Source organism: Eleutherodactylus coqui, chromosome 1, assembly GCF_035609145.1.
Source record: "Eleutherodactylus coqui strain aEleCoq1 chromosome 1, aEleCoq1.hap1, whole genome shotgun sequence".
In the NCBI taxonomy this organism is placed as follows: Eukaryota; Metazoa; Chordata; class Amphibia; order Anura; family Eleutherodactylidae; genus Eleutherodactylus; species Eleutherodactylus coqui.
The window spans coordinates 360,716,559-360,738,842 of record NC_089837.1 but is presented as its reverse complement, the minus strand read 5'-3'; the positions used below and the strand labels follow the sequence as shown (position 1 = coordinate 360,738,842).

Sequence of the window (22,284 nt, the reverse complement as noted above, 5' to 3'; positions counted from 1 at the left end):
GCGCTGGGAAGGTCCATGCCGCGGGTAAAGATTCCCCGCAGGGAGTCCCCTTATCACTGAACACTGTGACAGCACCGTCACAGTGTTCAGTGATGAGGGGAATGCCCATGGGGATAGCTGTGGCAGAGGATCGCAATTTTCTTCCATTGTTTCCCTTTGCTTTGAATGGGATTCAGGCAACCCTCACGGTGATTTTCAGGGAAGGGCTTGAAATATAAGCCCTTCCCTGAAAATTATCCCTACCTGCTGTAAAAAATTTAAAATATATATACATCACCTCCCCGCCACTGTTGGGGCTCCGGCCCATCTTCTCGCTGGCTCACCAGCACTGTTCTGAAGCACTTTCTGCTGGCCGGGGATTTAAAAATCCCTGCCTCCTGAAAGTGCTGGGTCTGATTGGCTGAGCCCTTAGTTTGACAAAGACTCATTCTTTAGAGTCGAAACGTCGCCATCTTGTGTGTTGAGGAGGCATTATTATCTGTGTATTCTCATGAATGCATAAAATACAATCGCACCAAACCTGCTGCCTGACGTTTTTCTTACTATATGCTTAGCCAATCACAGGCAGTGCTCAGCCATTCATTGAATGACAGCTGAGTAATACCTGTGATTGGTCACAGTGCTCAGGCAATCAGAGGCAGCGCTCAGCCATTTATTGAATTCAACAGAAAAAAATCAATTAATCTTTACCTCCTCCAGGAACTACATCTCTTTCGAAGATGAACAATTTGTAACCAAAACAATTTTCCAAGATTGGAGCAAGAGTGTGAAATGCAAAATGTCTTTCATTGGATTCATAGGTTGAAGAACTTTCAAAAGACAGATACGCATCATATTCTTTCCCATCTGAGTGAAGAAAAAAATGCATATTATCATCTGCACAGAAGATTGATAATATGTATCTCAATAGTGACTAGCTAAATGTCTTTACAGGGCTATGGTAATGGCTAGCAGTTGTTCAAAGCAACCATAGTTGTTGTTCTATGGTCTGATTCTGGTGTTCATGTTCAACACTCGATGTCTGATCTCCTCGGTCCTATTACACATGTCTGTCCTGGCTCCACAGCTTTTTCCACACTTGTCTGGTCTTATACCTGTCCTGTCATCACTGCTGCATCTGGCTGCCCACTGTGATTATTCTGGGGACTGTAGCCTGTGAACCTCTTCTGCGGACACACAGAGGTGACTCCATTACTTTGTGGAACCACACAGAGGGCACACCAGTGCTTTGCGGGGTCACAGAACACACACTAGTCTAGTACTATGGTGAAGCCACAGAGGAGAGACTAGTATTATGGGGGTTACTGAGAGGTTCATTGGGGCAGGATGGTCATCTAGGCCCAGATAAAGAGTAAAACCAAAAATGCACATCACTAATCAGAGAAGACACTACCTGTGATCACTGGAGGCAACTGTACTGTAATCACTATCACTATGTAGAACTGGTATCTGACTTTGATATAATGACTGCACTATATAGAAGTATTCTGGAGCTGAGTCGCTGTTTCCAAACCCACTGTGTTGTAGATATGCTCAGTCTAATATAATTTTCTTATGGGGTGCTCCGAATTCTACGTTTTGCTATGTAGCCCCATGGTTGCTATGTACGCTCCTGACTTACATTACAGAATGTTCATATACAAGGATATATGTTGAGGCCCTCATTTTGAAGAACTACCTTACATATCCCTGGCTGCCTGTGACATCAAGTTAAATCAGAATCATGGGTTAGCTCTGCTTTCCCAACTATATTGAGAATTTTATTTTTTTGTAATCGGGCTGAATAAAATCTCCAGTGTCAACGGTTTTCATCTAGCATCTCTGGAGTCTAAATTGTACAACAGAACTAAAGTACATATCATCTTCTTAGAAATCTATAACGATGACCTAGAAGATAAGAGGATTTTTTACTCACTGTAAAATCTCTTTCTCGTCTCGTCATTGGGGGACACAACAAAGACCGCGGGATATAGCTACTGCCACTAGGAGGCAACACTAAGCAAAAAAAGTGTTAGCTCCACCCTCTGGCTATATGCCTCCTGCGGACACCAGGCTAATTAGTTTGTCATGCCAGCAGTAGGAGTAGCCATGCAGGAACAGAGAGACAACAATAGTTAGTAATATGACCCACCAACAAATCATAACCGTAATGAAAAACACAGCGCCATGTGCAACTTACAGAATCCAGAGCCCGACCAGGACCACCAACTGTGTCATATAAAATGAAAGAGGGGTGGGTGATGTGTCCCCCAATGACGAGACGAGAAAGAGATTTTATGGTGAGTAAAAAATCCTCTTTTCTCGCTCGTGTCATTGGGGTACACAGCAAAGACCCTGGGACGTCCCACAGCCGGGAGATGGGGTACAAAATAAATCAAAAAAGCATGCAGTCAGTTTACAGCCGTCTGTAAAACTTTTCGACCCAGCGAAGTGTCGGCTGATGCAAACGTATGTATTTGATATAACTTTAAAAAGTGTAGGGATGCCCAGGTAGCCGCCTTACACACCTGTGACACTGAGGCACCATGACTGACCGCCCATGAAGCCCCCACCGCTCTGGCGGAGTGTGCCGTCACCTGAAACGGCGGTGTCTCACCCTTAGGCCTCCACCACCGCTGAACGAATCCAGGAAGCAATCGTCACTTTTGATGCCACAAGACCACGTCTCAGACCGTCTGGTATCACAAACAGAGAATCCGAACGGTCTAAGGTATGCAGAGCCCGTCCCCTAGGATGAACAACCTTCGGGCAGAAGGATGGCAGTACAATGTCCTCATTAATGTGTAAGGCCGACACCACTTTTGGAAGAAAAGACCGCACCGGCCGCAATACCACCTTATCCTGGTGAAAAACCGTAAAGGTTGGTTTTGCTGACAGTGCCGCAATCTCAGAAACTCTACGGAGGGAAGTAACTGCCACCAGGAAGGCGATCTTCCAAGACAGTAACCGCCACGGTATCTCCGCTAATGGTTCAAACGGATGGGTCTGCAGGGCATCCAGAACCAGGTTTAGGTCCCAGGGTGGCACCAGTGACCGAAATGGAGGTGCCGTATGAGCGACTTACTGTAAGAAAGTGCGCACCACCGATCTAGAAGCCAACGGTCGCTGAAACAGAATTGACAAGGCCGATATCTGTCCCTTAGGAAGCTGAGGCTCAGCCCCATGGCCAACGCATCCTGGAGAAAAGACAGGAGGCGGGCCAATGAGAAACGCATCGGGTGTACCCCCTTCTGTTCGCACCAATGAAAGAACGCTTTCCACACCTGATGATATACTCTTAATGAAGACAGCTTCCTAGCCTTAATCCTTGTCTGGATAACCGGGTCTGAGAAACCTCGTGCTCTCAGTACCACGGTTTCAACCGCCACGCCGTTAAACGTAGCGTAGCCAAATTCGGGTGATAGAGGGGACCCTGAGAGAGGAGATCTTTTCGCAGGGGGAGCCGCCAGGGAGCATCTGCCAAGAAGTCTATGAGCTCTGCATACCATTTTCTTCGCGGGCCAGTCTGGGGCTATGAGAATCACTGGTAGCCCTTCCTTCCTGATTCTCCTGAGCAGCCGGGGAATGAGAGGTACTGGTGGGAATGCATAGGGGTAACGAAACTCCGTCCATGGAGCCATTAGTGCATCTGCTCCTAGCGCTCTGGGGTCCCTTGACCAGGCCAGATAGGTTGGAAGTTTCTGGTTGAAACGAGATGCAATCAGATCGACGTCTGGCAGACCCCATCTTTGAAACACGTCCTCCAAAACTTCGGAATGCAGCTCCCACTCCCCTTGGTCGACCTCCTTCCTGCTGAGGAAGTCGGCCACCCAATTTTCGACCCCCGGAATGAAGACTGCTGATATCGCCGGAAGATGATCCTCGGCCCATGCCAGAATTCTTTTTACTTCCTTTATGATCCCCCTGCTGCAGGTCCCGCCTTGATGGTTTATATATGCCACAGTAGTCGCATTGTCCGACTGGATTCGCACCGGAGTTCCCTCCAGCCGAAGAGCCAAGTGCTGCAAGGCCCTGAATACCGCCTGCAGCTCCAACACAGACCGGACTCCTGCCTGGACCAAGTCCTCTGTGCCACTAGATCCCCCAGCATTCATCCCCAGCATGTCATGCTGGCATCTGTAGCCAGCACCTGCCACTGTAGGTGCAGGAACGACCTGCCCTGCTGAATGTGTGGCGAGTCCATCCACCACCGGCGTGACTGCTGTACTCCTGGTGGAATCCTTATCCTCTGATCGAGGGATCTCGCCAATCTGTCCCACCTTGACAGTATCGTCCACTGCAAGGGGCGGGAGTGGAATTGGGCAAATGGAATCGCCTCGAAAGACGAAACCATTAGACTCAAGACCTTCATTGCATACCAGATCAATACCGGTCGCCGTGATAGAAGGGATAGTACCTGACTCTGAAGCAGCTGGCACTTTGCCTCTGGGAGAGTCACTCGACCCTGTACTGTGTCGAAGCACATCCCCAGGTACACCATGCGCTGCGCTGGCACAAGTGACGACTTCTGGTAATTGACCAGCTAACCGAACCTCGTTAGAGTGTCCAAGGTGATCTGCAGGCTCTCCAGGTTGTCCCGCCGGGTCAGGGCCTTTACCAGGATGTTCTCCAGATACGGCATGGCAACCACCCTTCTGGAATGCAAGATTGCCATTACTGCCGCTAGGACCCTTGTAAATACCCTGGGAGCCATTGCCAGCCCTAATGGTAACGCCGCGAACTGAAAGTGCTCCTCCTGTACCATAAACCGGAGGAAGCGCTGGTGTGCCAGACAAATGGGGATATGTAAACATGCATCCCGGATATCTATCGAGGAGAGTAACTCCCCTGTTTCCAAGGACACGATGACCGCTCATACTGATTCCATGTGGAAATGACATACTGCCACAAACTTATTTAGCTTCTTTAGGTCCAGAACCGGACGGACGGATACGTCTTTTTGGGGGACCACAAAAAAGATTGGAGTAGAACCCCATGAAATGTTGATCGGGGGGAACTCGCACAACCACCCCCTTCAAATAGAGAGTGTGGACCGCCTTGAGAAGGGCCGCTGCCCTTCCCGGATCCCTCGGGGTTCTGTTCTGGATCGAAAGAAGCGGTTGTGTGGTTGCGTCAGGAACTCGATCGCATAGCCCCTGGACACGACCTCCTGGACCCAGGTGCCTGCGACCTGAGTCACCCAGAGGTGACTGAACTGGAGAAGCCAACCCCCAACCCTGTCTGAAACAGGTAGGAGCAGCCCCTCATGCCGTGGGCTTCCTTTTGGAACTGTTTGTAGGCTGGGGACCCGCCCGCCAAGAAGACCTTGGTTTAAACGATGGTCCCTCCTTTGTTCCCGCTCCTGAGGGCCCTTTCTTCCCTTCATCCTACGAGGACTCATCCGCCGAAAGGAGCGAAAACATCTCTGCTGAGAAGATGACTGCTTGGAACGATTCTGTGGCAAGTGCAAGCTTTGTCCCCCCATAGCCTCTGAAATGAGCTTGTCTATCTTGGTGCCGAAAAGGTGGGATCCTACAAAGGGTATACTGATCAGTGATCCCTTGGAGGAAGCATCCGCATCCCATGAACTTAACCACAGGCTCCAGCGAGTCACCACAGAGGCCACGGAGGCACGAGCTACCAGCTTGGCTGCATCCATAGAGGCTTCACAGAGAAACATGCTTGCTTGTTTAATCTGCTGCGCCATGTCCGCCAAATCCCCCGGCGATGCCCCTTCAAGGATTCCCTCTCGTAACCGTCTTGCCCAATCAGTAACAGCCTTACTGACCCAGGAAGAGGCAAACACAGGTCTAAGAGCAGACCCTGCCGCCTCGAAAACGGTCTTCGCCAAAGCCTCGATTTTTCGATCCTTAGATCCCTGAGGGAGGAGGACTCTGCCGTGAGCAGCACAGTATGCTTTGCCAGGCGAGAGATGGGTGGATCGACTATTGGCGAGGCCGACCACTTTTCCACCAACTCCTGCGAAAAGGGGTACTTCCCATCTAATTAACCTAACTTGGAAAAGCATTTATCAGGCGCCTTCCATTCCTTAGACAGAACTTTATCAAAGTCCTCATGGGCCGGAAACGTTTTAATGGGAGCGTCTGGGCTGCCTCAAAGAAAAAGACATCCCAGATGCTTGTGGATCCTGCTCAGTGAGCTGAAACGTATCATGCACTGCTACCACGAAGCTCTCCACCATTGCCGAAAATCTAGGAACCTGATCTGACCACTCCTCCTCTGAACAGTCCTCTTCTCCCGACGACCGCCGCAACCTCGTACCTGAGGAACGCAAAAGCGATGAGGAGGATGGTGCCCGGGAGGGCCGCCGTGAGTCTGAGGGCCTACCCCGTTTCCGTCGACGGCCACGCTGCGAGCTATCTCTATTTCCCTCACGTGAACCAGAGGCGTCCCGTGCCAGGTTATCTAAAATTGCACCAGATGCCCGGGTGAAGTCAGACACCGCAAGGGACAAGGAGCGGGCCCACTCCGGCTCAACTATAAGTGTGGGCTGAACAGGGGGGTGCCTTGTATTGTCACCTGTTTAGCAGAGGAACAATCCTTACAAAAAGGCTCAGCCTGTCTGCACGCGAACTTTAGATAACAGCGTGAGCAAGCAAAGTGCGTTACTCTTGCTGTTCATGGTCCAACCTCCAGAACTCTGGGGTTGGACATGGTGCTAGAATTTCAACCGGGCAAACCGCAAACTATCCACTACTATGCCAACCGCCAGCAGGAGGAATAAGCAGTGAGAGGGGGGAACTAGACGCCAGACAGAGCTTACCCTAGGTCCTTGACGAGGTCTGAGGAGCCGCAGGGCCGAGAGCCTGAAGAGATTCCTGAAGACTTGTCTGCACTGCATAGGAGCCAGAAAAGCAGCAAGGAGAGGAAGAGCAGGGCGGTTTAAATCCGGGCGCTCTGTCTCCAGATAGGCTGGCCACTCTATGAGGTCACCTCTCCTTCTCACAGCATGAGGGAGGGGGGGTGAAAGGCACACATCACTACATTAGCCAAGCCCCTTCCACAGCATCCGCAGAAGAGCAGCTGTGCTGCCGCACCCGACGCCGAGAGGACATGCCCCCACACCCCCACGTCACTGGGGGCATGACCGCTTGTTGGAGCCACGCGCCCCGCCTTCCGGACGGATGGAGCGATCGGGGCGCTGCCCACTGTTGCGCCTGCTCGGCTGTGCTGGGGTCCCTGCTGCTGAGCCCCCGCCGTCACCACCGGGTGTGCCACCAGCGGGGTTCCCGAAAGTGGACCTACCGCTGCCGCCGCTGAGCTACCACGCCTCCCCGCGGTCACAGGAACGCGTCAGAGCGCAAGCCACGCCCACTTCTGGGGGATTGTGCCCTGGACGCCGGACCATGCCGCCCGATACCACCGTTGGGTTAGCCGTGCCCCACTCCCCCCCCCCTCAAGGGGAGCGGAGGGAGATACTAGCCCCGGGCTCGCCAGCTGCTGTATCTTCCCGGGAAGAGAACCCCTTACCGGGCATCCCCCTAACTGTCCAGCACTACCCCTGCAGGTCCCTGCTGGGACCTCACGCCATTTAGGGTGCGCCTGCACATAGCGACCACCTTGTGCAAAAAGCTATGGTGACCGCCGCTGCCGCGCAACTGCGAGACACGGGGGAGAAAACAAGGGAGGAAAAAAAGGGACAAGTTGCCAGCGCATACTCCCCTCTTGCGCCTGCTTTGATAAAAATAGCAGCTTCCCAGCTACAACAGCCTACCCCTATGACATCGCCTACCCCATGGGTAGGGGATGCGGACCCTTGGCACCAGAACGGGGGGCTTTTCGCTGGCAGGTCACATGCAAATATACAGATCTGTATGTGCCACCTTTTCTTCTGAGGCGGGCCGGGCAGTAACAATCTGGACAGTACCGGGTTGTTCGCCCTCCTCTATCATTTGGTTTGACGGGGAGAGACCTGTCTCGCCGTTTACCCCTGTCCCTTTCTTCCACCCTAAGCGGCGCGACCGTCCTCCTAGGAGACACTAAGCTAAAAACTAATTAGCCTGGTGTTGGAAGAGGCATATAGCCAGAGGGCGGAGCTAACACTTTCTGTGCTTAGTGTCGCCTCCCTGTGGCAGTAGCTATATCCCATGGTTTTTGCTGTGTACCCCAATGACACGAGCAAGAAAGTATGGTTAAACTGAAGTAAACCTGAATTTTCATGTTTTAAGTAGAGTTTTTAAGACCAATTTCATATTTATAAAGTTTGTTGTCACATGACAATCATATTAGCATTGACCATGTAGGGTTTAAGTTTCTCCTTTATGTTATAATTTTGTAAACTTTCATCTTTTTAATCTAAAAAGTGAATTCCTTATTACACCCCTAATATCCAATGATAAAAAAAAAATAGTAACAATAGTTATATGTCTTATGTACAGTACATACAGTGTATACAACATATGAGATGTTTCTAAGGCTGCCTGTCCACGAGCATTGCGGTATCCTGCGGCAGATCTCCGCCACCCGGGAGCAGGAGCCGACAGACAGATCTCCGCCGGTCAGCCTATCTGACAGATAGGCTGACCGTGAAGAATTGCGGCAAATCGCAGCATGCTGCGATTGCCGGCCGCGAGCGGAGAATCGCAATGCTTCTCCGCTCATGGACAGGGCGGCTGCACTTTCCATAGCAATGCTATGGAGAGCTTTTACTGCGTTCCTTGCAGCCGGATTATTGCCACGGGGAATGCAATGCAAACTCACCCGTGAACAGGCAGCCTTAGTGGTATCTTTATTTTTGTGATGGGGTAAAAGAATCTATGTGGTCCACTGATCACAATTTGGATCCAGTGTATGAAGGTTCCCACACAGTCTCATGACTTCTATTATAAACAGAAACTTTGAAGCTAATGTAAGCTTTAGATTCTCTTAAGTTCCAATTCTCTTACAGAATTATTTCACATCACTCTTTTCTATTGGATTCTGAACGACATAATAGTCTAAGGATACTCTAATATTGCTGTTCATTCATACACTGTAACTGATGAAAGAGAAAGATATGGCACTTACCTCCAATGGTTTCATCTACTCCAGTTATACTACGGTATAAGAGAACAATTTGTATCCTAAACAGTATGCACAAGCCAATCAGAAATATAACTGAGACAGAGCAAGTGACAGATGCGATAATTGATGTTGTGAAAACTTTTCTAGAAATATCTGGACTTTTTTCTGTTGGAGAAATAAAGAGATTACAGCGATTTAACAGCCTTTCATATAAGGCTTAAAGGGGTTCTGTCACTAAAAAAGAAAAATGCTCTACTTATCTATTCCTCCCCTATCAGTCTACTTACCAGATCTTCACCTCCCTTATCTTCTCCTGTGTCCTGCATTCCAGGTTGTCACTTCACCTCCACTTGCCTGATTCTGCTCCTTCCTGTGAGGTTAAAGGGGTTGTCCCGCGAAAGCAAGTGGGGTTATACACTTCTGTATGGCCATATTAATGCACTTTGTAATGTACATTGTGCATTAAATATGAGCCAAACAGAAGTTATTCACTTACCTGTTCCGTTGCTAGCGTCCTCGTCTCCATGGTGCCGTCTAATTTTCAGCGTCTAATCGCCCAATTAGACGCGCTTGCGCAGTCCGGTCTTCTTTTCTGAATGGGGCCGCTCGTACCGGAGAGCGGCTCCTCGTAGCTCCGCCCCGTCACGTGCCGATTCCAGCCAATCAGGAGGCTGGAATCGGCAATGGACCGCACAGAAGACCTGCGGTCCACCAAGAGAGAAGATCCCGGCGGCCATCTTCACAAGGTAAGTAAGAAGTCACCGGAGCGCGGGGATTCAGGTAAGCACTGTCCGGTTGTTTTTTTTAACCCCTGCATCGGGTTTGTCTCGCGCCGAACGGGGGGGCTATTGAAAAAAAAAAAAAAACGTTTCGGCGCGGGACAACCCCTTTAAGTACATTAGGTTGGCAGTCTGCCAATGTACATTATGTCACAGCTCACAGGCCAGCAGGAGGACTGCCTATCATCTTCAGAGATTGCTCATGCAAGTTGTCTCTGAAATAGATTACAATTCCTTCCTAGGCAGTGAAGCTACAGCACAGGAATGTGACCTTCACTGACCCAGCAGGAAGGAGTTTGTGATAAAGCAGCCTTCATAGCAAGCTGTGCTCAGCCTGCAGTGAGCTGACCTGGGGCAGTGGAGAAGCTCAACCAGGAGAATATGGGATAAGGAGACAGACGGGGAAGGAATAGGTAAGTTTAGATAATTTTTTTAATGACAAAACCCCTTTAACACATGGTATCACATGAGAGCACAATGTTGTGAAAAAGTATTTCATCCATTTATATTTCTGTAATATTGCACATTTATCACACTGACTTTTTAAATATTTAACCCCTTAATGACATGGCCTATTTTGAGCTTAAGGACCAAGCCTTATTTTTCAAATCTGACATCTGTCACTTTCTGTGCTAATAACTTTTGAATGCTTTTACTTATCAAGGTGATTCTGAGATCGTTTTTTCGTGACATATTGTACTTTATGTTAGTGTAAAAATTTCATCAATAAATGTTGTCCTTATTAGGAAAAAAAATCCAAATTTACTGAAAATTTGGAAAAATTCACAATTTTCAAACTTTGAATTGTTTTCTTTGTAAGATAGAAAGTCAAACACCACAACATAGTTATTAATTAACATTTCCCATAGGCCTACTTTACACAGCAATCATTTTTAAGTGTTATTTTACTTTTTGCAGACTCCACAAAGTATATAAATTTAGCAGTAATTTTTCACATTTACTAGCAAATTTCAAAATCTAAATTTTTTAAGGACCAATGCAGTTCAGACATAGTTTTGCCGAGCCTGTATATCAGAATCCCCCATGAATTGCCCCATTTTAAAATCAGCACCCTTCAAAGTATTCAAAATGGCATTTAGAAAGTTTATTAACCCTTTAGATGTTTTACAGGAATTAAAGGAAAGTGCATCAAAAATTAGAACAGTTCCTTTTTTCTACTGATTTTCAATATAAAACCTTTTTTTTTTATATAAAACAGTAGGAGTCAGCAAAGAAACAAAACTTGGAATGTATTACCCAGATTCCGCAGTTTTTAGAAATGCCCCATATGTGGACGTAGCCTGTTCTATGGGCACATGGTAGGTCTCAGAAGGAAAGGAGCGCTTCTTGTCTTTTTGAATGCAGATTTGGCAGGAATAATTTTCAGACCCCATGTAGTGTTTACAGTGCCCCTGAGGTAGCAGTACATTTGAAACCCCCAATAACTGACCCCATTTTGGAAACTACACCCCTCAGGGAATTTTTTAAGGGGTGTAGTGAGCGGTTTGAACCCACAGGTATTTGAGGAATTTTTTTAACAGTTTGAGTTCAATACGAAAAAATCCAATTTTTCACATAATGTTTAGCTTTAGGCCCAGATTTTCATTTTTCACCAGTGGCAGAAGGAAAAACGTACCCCATGATGCGTTACCCAGTTGCTCTCGAACACGGAAATGCCCCATATGTGGACGTAGCCTGTTGTATGGGCACATGGCAGGACTCAGAAGGATAGGAGCGCTTCTTGGCTTTTTGAATGCAGATTTTGCTGGAATAATTTTCAGACCCCATGTAGTGTTTGCAGTGCCCCTGAGGTACCAGTGCATTTGAAACCCCCAACAACTGACCCCATTTTGGAAACTACACCCCTCAGGGAATTTTTTAAGGGGTGTAGTGAGCGGTTTGAACCCACAGGTATTTGAGGAATTTTTTTAACAGTTTGAGTTCAATACAAAAAAATCACATTTTTCACATAATGTTCAGCTTTAGGCCAAGATTTATATTTTTTACCAGTGGCAGAAGGAAAAAACATACCCCATGATGCGTTACCCAGTTGCTCTCGAACACGGAAATGCCCCATATGTGGACGTAGCCTGTTGTATGGGCACATGGCAGGACTCAGAAGGATAGGAGCGCTTCTTGGCTTTTTGAATGCAGATTTTGCTGGAATAATTTTCAGACCCCATGTAGTGTTTGCAGTGCCCCTGAGGTACCAGTGCATTTGAAACCCCCAACAACTGACCCCATTTTAGAAACTACACCCCTCAGTGAATTTTTTAAGGGGTGTAGTGAGCGGTTTGAACCCACAAGTATTTGAGGAATTTTTTTAACAATTTGAGTTCAATACAAAAAAAATCACATTTTTCACATAATGTTCAGCTTTAGGCGCAGATTTATATTTTTTACCAGTGGCAGAAGGAAAAAACGTACCCCATGATGCGTTACCCAGTTGCTCTCGAACACGGAAATGCCCCATATGTGGACGTAGCCTGTTGTATGGGCACATGGCAGGACTCAGAAGGATAGGAGCGCTTCTTGGCTTTTTGAATGCAGATTTTGCTGGAATAATTTTCAGACCCCATGTAGTGTTTACAGTGCCCCTGAGGTACCAGTGCATTTGAAACCCCCAACAACTGACCTCATTTTGGAAACTACACCAATCAGGGAATTTTTTAAGGGGTGTAGTGAGCGGTTTGAACCCACAGGTACTTGAGGAATTTTTTTAACAGTTTGAGTTCAATACAAAAAAATCACATTTTTCACATAATGTTCAGCTTTAGGCCCAGATTTATATTTTTTACCAGTGGCAGAAGGAAAAAACATACCCCATGATGCGTTACCCAGTTGCTCTCGAACACGGAAATGCCCCATATGTGGACGTAGCCTGTTGTATGGGCACATGGCAGGACTCAGAAGGATAGGAGCGCTTCTTGGCTTTTTGAATACAGACTTTGCTGGAATAATTTTCAGACACCGTGTAGTGTTTGCAGTGCCCCTGAGGTACCAGTGCATTTGAGACCCCCAACAACTGACCCCATTTTGGAAACTACACCCCTCAGGGAATTTTTTAAGGGGTGTAGTGAGCGGTTTGAACCCACAGGTATTTGAGGAATTTTTTTTAACAATTTGAGTTGAGAACGAAAAATTCACATTTTTCCAATAATGTTCAGCTTTAGGCCCAGATTTTCATTTTTCACCAGGGGCAGAAGGAGAAAACATAGTCCATAATGCATTACCCAATTACTCTCGAGCACGGAAATGCCCCATATGTGGATGTAAACTGTTGTTTGGGCACATGGCAGGGCTCAGAAAGAAAGGAGCGCTTTTTTTGAATGCAGATTTTGCTGGAATAATTTTCAGACCCCATGTAGTGTTTGCAGTGCCCCTGAGGTACCAGTGCATTTGAGACCCCCAACAACTGACCCCATTTTGGAAACTACACCCCTCAGGGAATTTTTTAAGGGGTGTAGTGAGCGGTTTGAACCCACAGGTATTTGAGGAATTTTTTTTAACAATTTGAGTTGAGAACGAAAAATTCACATTTTTCCAATAATGCTCAGTTTAGGCCCAGATTTTTATTTTTTACCAGGGGCAGAAGGAGAAAACGTAACCCATGATGTTACCCAACAGGGAAATGCCCCATATGTGAATCTAAACTGTTTTTAGGGCGCAGGGCTCAGAAGGGAAGGACTTAGCATGTGGCTTTATGTACAAGCTGTGTGAAGTACATCAGGGTAAAACGTCAGGGCAATAAAAAAATTAAAATTTCAGGGACGTGTGGTAGATCTTAAAACACTCATTTATGCAGAGGCCGGGTTGTGTGGGGCACGTTTCACACTGGTATATGGTGTCTTTTCTTATCCCCTGTTTGTAGCACACTCTGCACCTCTTTTGGGTCCTTCCCTTCGTCGCAGTGGAGGGAATTTCACTGAGAAAATGCTACCCTGGTACAATTCTTGTGGCCTCGCTTCCAGAAGTACTGGGCCTCTCCCCCACCTCCTGGTCCCCAAATATTAGGTCCTTGATAACTTCCTCTTGAAATTCAAGGAATGTCCCCCTGTGGCCTGCACCTCAGAACAGCACGTAGGCATTATACAGTGCCATCTGTACGAGGTGCACGGCCAGTTTTTTGTACCACACCCGTGTTTTCCGCATGGCTCTATAGGGCTCCAGTACTTGGTCTGATAGATCGACCCCTCCCATGTACTTATTATAGTCGAGGACGCAGTCTGGTTTGGGGGTCTCTGCACTGGTACCTCGTACTGGGCAGGGGGTACTGCTGTGGCCGTGTATTGTCGTCAACATAAGGACATCCCTCTTGTCCTTATATTTGACGCACAATACATTGTCGCTGCATTGGGCATGGCTCTCACCCCTTCTGAGCAGTTGCCCAAGCAGCGTCTTAGGGAGGCTTTTTTGATTTTTCCGAACAGTGCCACATGCCACTGTTCCTCTGGAAGCGAGGCACTGAAACAGGGGGACACTGGTATAAAAGTTATCCAGGTACAGATGGTAACCCTGGTCTAATAGTGGGTGCACCAGTTCCCACACTATTTTCCCTGTTACTCCCAGCACGGGGGGGCATTCTGGGGGCTCAATTTTAGTGTCCTTCCCCTCGTAAATACGGAACTTGTGGGTGTACCCTGATGTACTTTCGCACAGCTTGTACAACTTCACACCATACCGTGCCCGCTTACTGGGCAGGTACTGGCGGAATTTTAGCCTCCCCTTGAAGTGTACCAGGGACTCGTCTACTGCAATGCTTATCTGTGGGGCATACGCCTGGGCAAACTTGGCGTTAAAATGGTCTATTACGGGCCTGATCTTATACAACCGATCGTAATTGGGGTGATCGCTGGGGGGGCACAGCTGGTTGTCATTGTAGTGCAGAAATTTTAAAATACACTCAAAGCGCGTCCTCGACATCGCCATGCGGAACATTGGGGTGTGGTACAAAATATCGGTAGACCAGTACGCCCTGATTGTTGGCTTCTTTATTAGCCCCATGGTTAGTATAAGCCCCCAAATTTTTTTTATCTCTGGTGCATCCACAGGGGTCCACTTATCGGGTCTGGCATAGCTGGAGGTGGGATTTTCTTCTATAAAATTCTGGGCGTACAAATTCGTCTGGGTAACAATATGGGCAATGAACTCTTCAGAAAAAAAAAACTTGAAGAAGTCCTTCCCTCTGAGCCCTTCCGTGTCAAATTGAATCCCTGGGTTCCCAATAAAATCAGGGATCTGGGGTCTGTAATCTTCCGGGGTACTCCAGTGAGCATCTGATGCATTGGGGTCAGTGGCGGTCCTTGGACGCCTTCTCGGGGGTGCAGGGAGCTCAGACTCGCTGGATGAGGATGAGGATGAGGATGAGGAGTCGGAGAATGCCAAAAAAGTGGGGTCGTCATCACCACTACCTGAGTCCGAGTCTGATGCAATGATTGCATACAGTTCCTCTGAAGTGTACCTCCTGCGGGCCATATTTATATAAAATGGGGCACACGGGGAAAAAGTTTTATTAGATGGGACACTGCGGGATGGGGTGACCATGGGACGGGGGTCGGAAAGAACGCGGAAACTTATGTGGTGTATTCACGTAAGTGGTTTTTTTTTTTTCTTTTTTTTTTTTTTTTACACAGACGAATACACTGACACAACACGGACTAACGACACACTACACACTAGACGGACTAACGACACGCTACACTAACTAATGACGGGTGACGGGACAGGTAACGAAATGGGAACAACAGGAACTTTTTTTGTTCTTTTGGTTTTTTTTTTACACAGACGAATACACTGACAGTACACGGACTAACAACACGCTACACACTAGACGGACTAACTAAACGCTACACTAACTAATAACGGGTGACGGGACAGGTAACGAAATGGGAACAACAGGAACTTTTTGGGGTTTTTTGTTGTTTTTTTTTACACAGACGAATACACTGACAGTACACGGACTAACGACACGCTACACACTAGACGGACTAACTAAACGCTACACTAACTAATAACGGGTGACGGGACAGGTAACGAAATGGGAACAACAGGAACTTTTTTTTTTTTTTTTTTTTTTTACACCAAGGGATACACTGACTACACGCTGCGCTACACTACACTGCTGATCGCACGCTACAGCTCACTCACTACACTTCTGATCACACACTACAGATCCCTCACTCACTACACTACACTGCACTTCTGATCACTCACTCCACTCTGCTACACTACACTGCCTGATCAATCACTCACTACACTCACTACACTACACTGCCTGATCAATCACTCACTACACTCACTACACTACACCACACTGATCACTAACACTCACTCCACTACACCACACTGATGACTAACTCCTCTCCACTACACTGATCACTAACTCCACTCCACTCCACTCCACTACACTACACTCACTCCCTGCCTAATCTACACTCTAATCGCACTTTATATTCACAGAATACACAGTAGGTGCTCTCTGTACAAGCACCGGAAACACACTGCGGTGCTTGCACATGGAGCCCCTACTGTAAACAGCGCGAAGTCCGCTGCTGCGCTGTGATTGGTCAGGGAGTTTTTCCCTGACCAATCACAGCGATCGTGGGGGAGGGACCGCTCTGATTGGTCCACAGCCCGGACGCAGCACTTGTCTGCTGACTATGTCAGCAGACATCACTGCTGTGTCGCCGCGATTGTCACCGCGGCGACACTTTAATGACATGACGTACCAGGTACGTCATGTTGCGGGAAGTATCCCGCTACCATGACGTACCAGGTACGTCCAGGAGCGGGAAGGGGTTAAACTACATGTAATATTGGACCCTGGGAGCCTTTCATAAGTTTGTAAGTATTCTCAGATTTATTTGAAGACTGAATTTATTTTCAAAACCACTTTTCTACACTGTAGCAACAACAGAATACATTGCCTCCTGCTGATGTGCATTTATAACTCAGATCCTGAGGAAAGTTCAGAAGCAATTGATAGAAAAGACTAAGCAAAATCATCTGATTAAGTAGATATTACAAAATGTCTTAATAACATATACTACCAGTGAAAAGTTTTAGAGCACCTCAATTTTTTCAGTTTTTATTAATATTTACACAGTTTAATGTCTCAAATGTACTTTGAAATTAAAGCATAGAGCAAATAAACAAGTTAAAGGGAATCTGTCAACTAGTTTTAGCCCTATAAACTAAGCTTATGGGCTGAAAGTAGCTGACTTGCTGAATCCGATGTTTTTTCCAAGTTTCAAGGCTCAAATCCTCCGCTGCAGTGCATTGGGAATGACTACGAATAATAAAAATAATAAATTAACTATATTTCACCAAATTAAATCTAGATTTTTGACTCTTCAAATAGCCACCTCTAGCTGATATGGTATTCTTTCTACAATTCAGGTATTGTTTAGAAAATTCTTCCCAACATTGTTTCAGAGGTTCGCACAAATGTGTTGTACTTGTAGGTTGCTTTGATTTCACCTTTCTGTCCAGTTTATCCCAAACAAGCTCAGTGGGGTTTGTCTGGAGACTGCGCAGGCCATTCCATTTTTGAAGCTATTGGCTTCTTCTTGTCATCTTACATAGTTCTGACATCACCTAGAAGTATGTTTTGGATCACTGTCTTGTTTTAATGTGAACCTCTGACCAACTAGGTGCACCCCAGAGGGTATTGCATGGCATATCAAACAGCTGTGTTAGCCTTTTTGTCCACTGTGCCAGTCACCCTGTGTGAGTTGCCAACTCTGAATCCAGCAAGAGTGCCCCAGACCATCGCACATCCTCCTCCATGTTTGAAAGTTGGTGTCACACACTCAGGAACCATCCTTTCACCTACTCAATGGCATACGGAAACCCCATGGGATGTACCAAGGATATCAAATTTTGATTAATCAGTCCATAACACTTACTTTCACTCTTGAGTAGTTTGCTGGAGGTGCTGCTCGGCCCAGCCAAATCTTTTTTTTTTACTTTGCAATCTAAGCAGGGGCTTTCTTACTGAAACTCTACCTGTCAAACCTGCAGATAGAAGTCTTCCCAGAACAGTCAAAATGGAAACTTGTTTATTTTTTACTACATGAAGCCGTGCTTGAGAATTTTATGTTGTGAGGCGCAGATCACGCAAACTGTTGACTCTACATCAAATTTGCTGACTGCATGATAATATTTGATCTTTGTAGATTTCTATGTGCTGAATTCAAATATCACATTTGTTTATTCCAACCAGGTCTACTGTTCATCATGTGTCTATTAAACACATATCACATATCTATATGATTGACATATTAAATAAATGAGCTACAATCTGAAGATTGACTAAAAGAGATATCCATGATTGATCCCTTCAAACAACATTACATAAACAGAGCTAGAACTGATAAATAATATTGTAATCTTTCATGATTTCAGCATATGAATAAATGCGGTATTATACATTAATCTTATTGCAATATAATTACTTCAATTACTAAACATCCAATTAATTCAACAGGCAGTATACTTGTGAAAGAAGGTGCGAGGCAAGATTGCAAGAAACTGGACCCTACACTAATATAAATGCAAGTCAGTAAGTAACGGCCATTTTTCTATGATTGTTTTTAATTCTTGATTTCCCCTTCTGTGATGCATTTATATTAGTGTAGGGACCCACTACAACGCAAGGAACCGTGAAGTGGTTAGTGGGCTCATGTATCTTGGCCAACATCCAACCAATGCCTTGCATTTATTATCTATCATTCACATGCAGTGTGGCATTAAGACTCCAGGGGGAGCTGAGGGTGGCAGTACCAATGTGGTTCACTGATGGATATGCAGGGCAACCTGCCGAATTATCATGGCATCATTAATAGGTTGCTGGTCTGCATGGTGAACTACATATATCAGAATGGTCTGGCATCCTGTATCCACTATGTGTGGGAGTGTACACCATGCATCCACCACCCTCATTATCAAGAGGCAGTGTGAGTGGTTGTCTTATCAGTGTCCTGCACAGGTGTTATTGGCTCCTCCATTTGGAATCAGCTACCTGCATGGTGAGAGGATGCATCTATATGCACTCCTCACTCAGTAAGTAACGGCCATTTTTCTGTGATTGTTTTTAATTCTTGATTTCCCCTTCTGTGATGATCTCCAACTTTACATCTAAAATAATATTTGTAAGCAATCTTCACTCTCTTTGTCTGTTTTTTGTGCTGAACGCATGTGGTGTTTTTGCAATGTGTGACAAGCGGAAAGAGACCTGCACTCGCTGAGCGGTTTCTAAGATGTGGCTGAGGAGCCATGTCACGGTGGCAATGTGTGCCGCACGCTCTTTGTAATTTGACGCACCATTGAAGGTATACACCAGGATCTGGATGACAAATGAAATTAGGTGATCGTGAGGCCAGTGGATTAAAAGCGCTTGGTAGCGAAATAAGATGAACCCACATATGTAAGCAAACGACAGGCACGCCATTTACTTTCAGGCACCAGCAAATTGCATATACACCTTGCATGTACAAAGTTTAACACTTTATGCACAGATAAACAAACCTCCCCCTTAGCTCAGGCAACATCTGAGCTAAAGGAGGAGCTATATATAGAGAGAGAACTGATGAGAAAATACCCCTTTCTTCCAACTAACAGTAAATTGCCCACCATGAAACACTGTGCTCAGGTTTCCTTAAGTACTCACAAAATTCCTAAGAAGATTCTCTACTACTTGTTTGAAGCTGTGTGTCTGTCTTGCTGTCCGGTAGAAAGCAAAGCTGGCTTGAATGGACTTGGGTTTGAGAAAGCAAACAGCTTCTCAGCATCTGGGTGATTTGTTAGCTGCTGCACATAGGATTGCTCTAAAGTTTACATAACACCATCTCTAATTACAGCAGGACAGAGGAGAAGGAGAAGCTGGGTCTTCACATGGCTGTCAGTTTCCTCAGTGTCCATCTCAACTCCTCTCTCTCTCCTTCGACTGAACTGCTCACTGCCTCACTCCATACTCTCCCTTGACTTCTGTCTTCTAACACTGTTATCAATTGCTATCTGTTGGGGGCTTGTCAGAGCTCAGCTCTTACGGTATTTACGATAGGGAACTGCCTAAACAACCTTACATCCTTAGTTCCTATCCTGACTCTCTCTTCTTATTAAATGATGTCCAGCATAACTACCCTTTGTTAAATGTAATGGTAGTTAGAACAGTTGCTCTTAACTTGCAAATAAAGTACTTCTATTCTGTAGTGCCAGTCCAAGCCACTACATATTTACCACAAATGTAGCAAAAATTGTCTGGGTGGTTAACACAGCTCCGCCTACTCATCTTTAGGCTAAAACTGACATACTATTAATATAACAAAACAGTATTGTCAACTATAAGCTTGCGCTTCACCCATCTCGCATTATCTAGGCCTTGCAACTTCTGACATCACCTTAGCGATATGCTCAGATGTGCCCGATGCTGCAGAAACCCGCTGCAGCCAGAATGTGTTGCAAACGAGGCGCTGGAAGGCATGATGCACGTAATAGTACAGCAATTATAATGTTGCCATGCATCAATACTTGGGCTAGTCTACCAAGGTGTTGCCAAGCTGTAGTTGCCCTATAACTTAAGATCTAGACATTCTAGGAAAATTTTGACTTCAGTTCCAGATTCAGCACATTCAATTTCATGTAAATAGCATGTTTTTATCACAGTAGCAAAATCTTTGTTTATCAGCGTAATTGTCCAGTGTGAATGGCCCGTAATATTTGGTGTGATACATCTATTTATCTAATGCACTAAATGACAATTTGGTATGTTATGTAATTTGCATTGTCATTGACATATACTTAGGGCTAATTTCCATGGCCGGATTTATGCCGCGTTCCCCGCGGCATACATCCGCAGCAGGATAACGTAGCTATTAGGTTCTATTGAACCTAATGGCTCACTACTCACATGTGTCATTGTCCCGCGGATTTAAGCTGCGGGAAAAAAATCATGGAATTCTATTTTACCGCGTTTTTCCATGGCGGGAGGTTTCCATCAATATAGTATTAATGAAGACAATGGTAAAAAGCACATTTTTCTGCGATCACAGCGGGGACTTTTTTGTTTATCCCCATGGGATTCCTGTGGCTTAAAACCGCTGACATCTTTCACTTCGTCCGTGGGCAGGAGCCCTTAATGTAGCAAAGGCATGGTATAGTAACGGCATGGCATGCTGCAAAATTCAATTTTGAAAATTCTGGATCTGTACTTCATATTATTTCTCATAGTATGGCTACAATTATATACAGAATGTAGTCAAATAGACTGATCCAGGACTATATTGTACTCAATAGAGGTGCTCTATATTGAAATGACAATAGCATAGTTAAAGGGGTTGTCCCGCGCCGAAACGTTTTGTTTTTTTTTCAATAGCCCCCCCGTTCGGCGCGAGACAAACCCGATGCAGGGATAAAAAAAAAAAAACGGGTAGTACTTACCCGAATCCCCGCGCTCCGGTGACTTCTTACTTACCTTGTGAAGATGGCCGCCGGGATCTTCACCCTCGGTGGACCGCAGGTCTTCTGTGCGGTCCATTGCCGATTCCAGCCTCCTGATTGGCTGGAATCGGCACACGTGACGGGGCGGAGCTACGAGGAGCCACTCTCTGGCACGAGCGGCCCCATTCAGAAGACAGAAGACCGGACTGCGCAAGCGCGTCTAATCGGGCGATTAGACGCTGAAGATTAGATGGCACCATGGAGACGGGGACGCCAGCAACAGAACAGGTAAGTGAATAACTTCTGTATGGCTCATAATTAATGCACGATGTACATTACAAAGTGCATTAATATGGCCATAGAGAAGTGTATACCCCAACTTTGTTTCGCGGGACAACCCCTTTAAATAGGAAGGCATGGATCTGCTACACAATGGTACAATATTACAAATGCTTATGGGCCATATTACAAGTTTTGTATTGGTGCCCGGAATGTTAAAGTTACACTTCTGCTTGTCATTCTGTCTTAGCAATAAGGGAATATCAGATACAAGCTACACTTTGGACTTTGATAACATACATTGACTTGATAAAATTTAGTTTCTTACCTTTCAGTTTCAGAACAAATAGCTTGATGTCGCTGCCGAAAGGAGTGCGAAGATGGCACTTATATGGATACTTGATATCATCGTCACTTACATTTATTAAGTGCAAATCTGTACACAGATCCGAATTTTTGCATTCTGTTGACCTAAAGAAAATTGGGAAACCATAAATTTGTTATATTAAGAGTTTTATAAATTTAAATAATAAATAAGTTTTTTTTATGGAAAGCTATTATCACTTTACAGTGACTATAAGATCTCACCATATGTGCAAACTGTGCAAGAGGTGCAAATAAAAGTATTGCACATAAAGATATGTCACACTGCTATGCTTGAAAATTGACTACTTCGGCTTCCTATGATATTCATTTTATTTACCAGACTTTTTAAATGCATCCGATAAATGGAGTGTGTTTAAAGAGTATAAAAATGCATAAAATGATACATAAAAAATTAAGC

At 45.8% G+C, this 22,284-nt stretch overlaps 1 protein-coding gene across 1 annotated transcript in view; it reads right to left on the bottom strand.

Annotated features, from left to right (window-relative positions):
• The window catches only part of LOC136594784 (interleukin-18 receptor 1-like), an 89,845-nt gene that overhangs the window by 11,391 nt on the left and 56,170 nt on the right, over window positions 1-22,284 (bottom strand). Inside the window, exons 6-8 of the mRNA XM_066588685.1 lie at window positions 21,829-21,971; window positions 9,007-9,168; window positions 691-846 (exon numbers count right to left, since the gene is read on the bottom strand). Of these exons, the coding sequence (XP_066444782.1) occupies window positions 691-846; window positions 9,007-9,168; window positions 21,829-21,971 (461 nt within the window). The remainder of the gene's footprint in view (window positions 1-690; window positions 847-9,006; window positions 9,169-21,828; window positions 21,972-22,284) is intronic.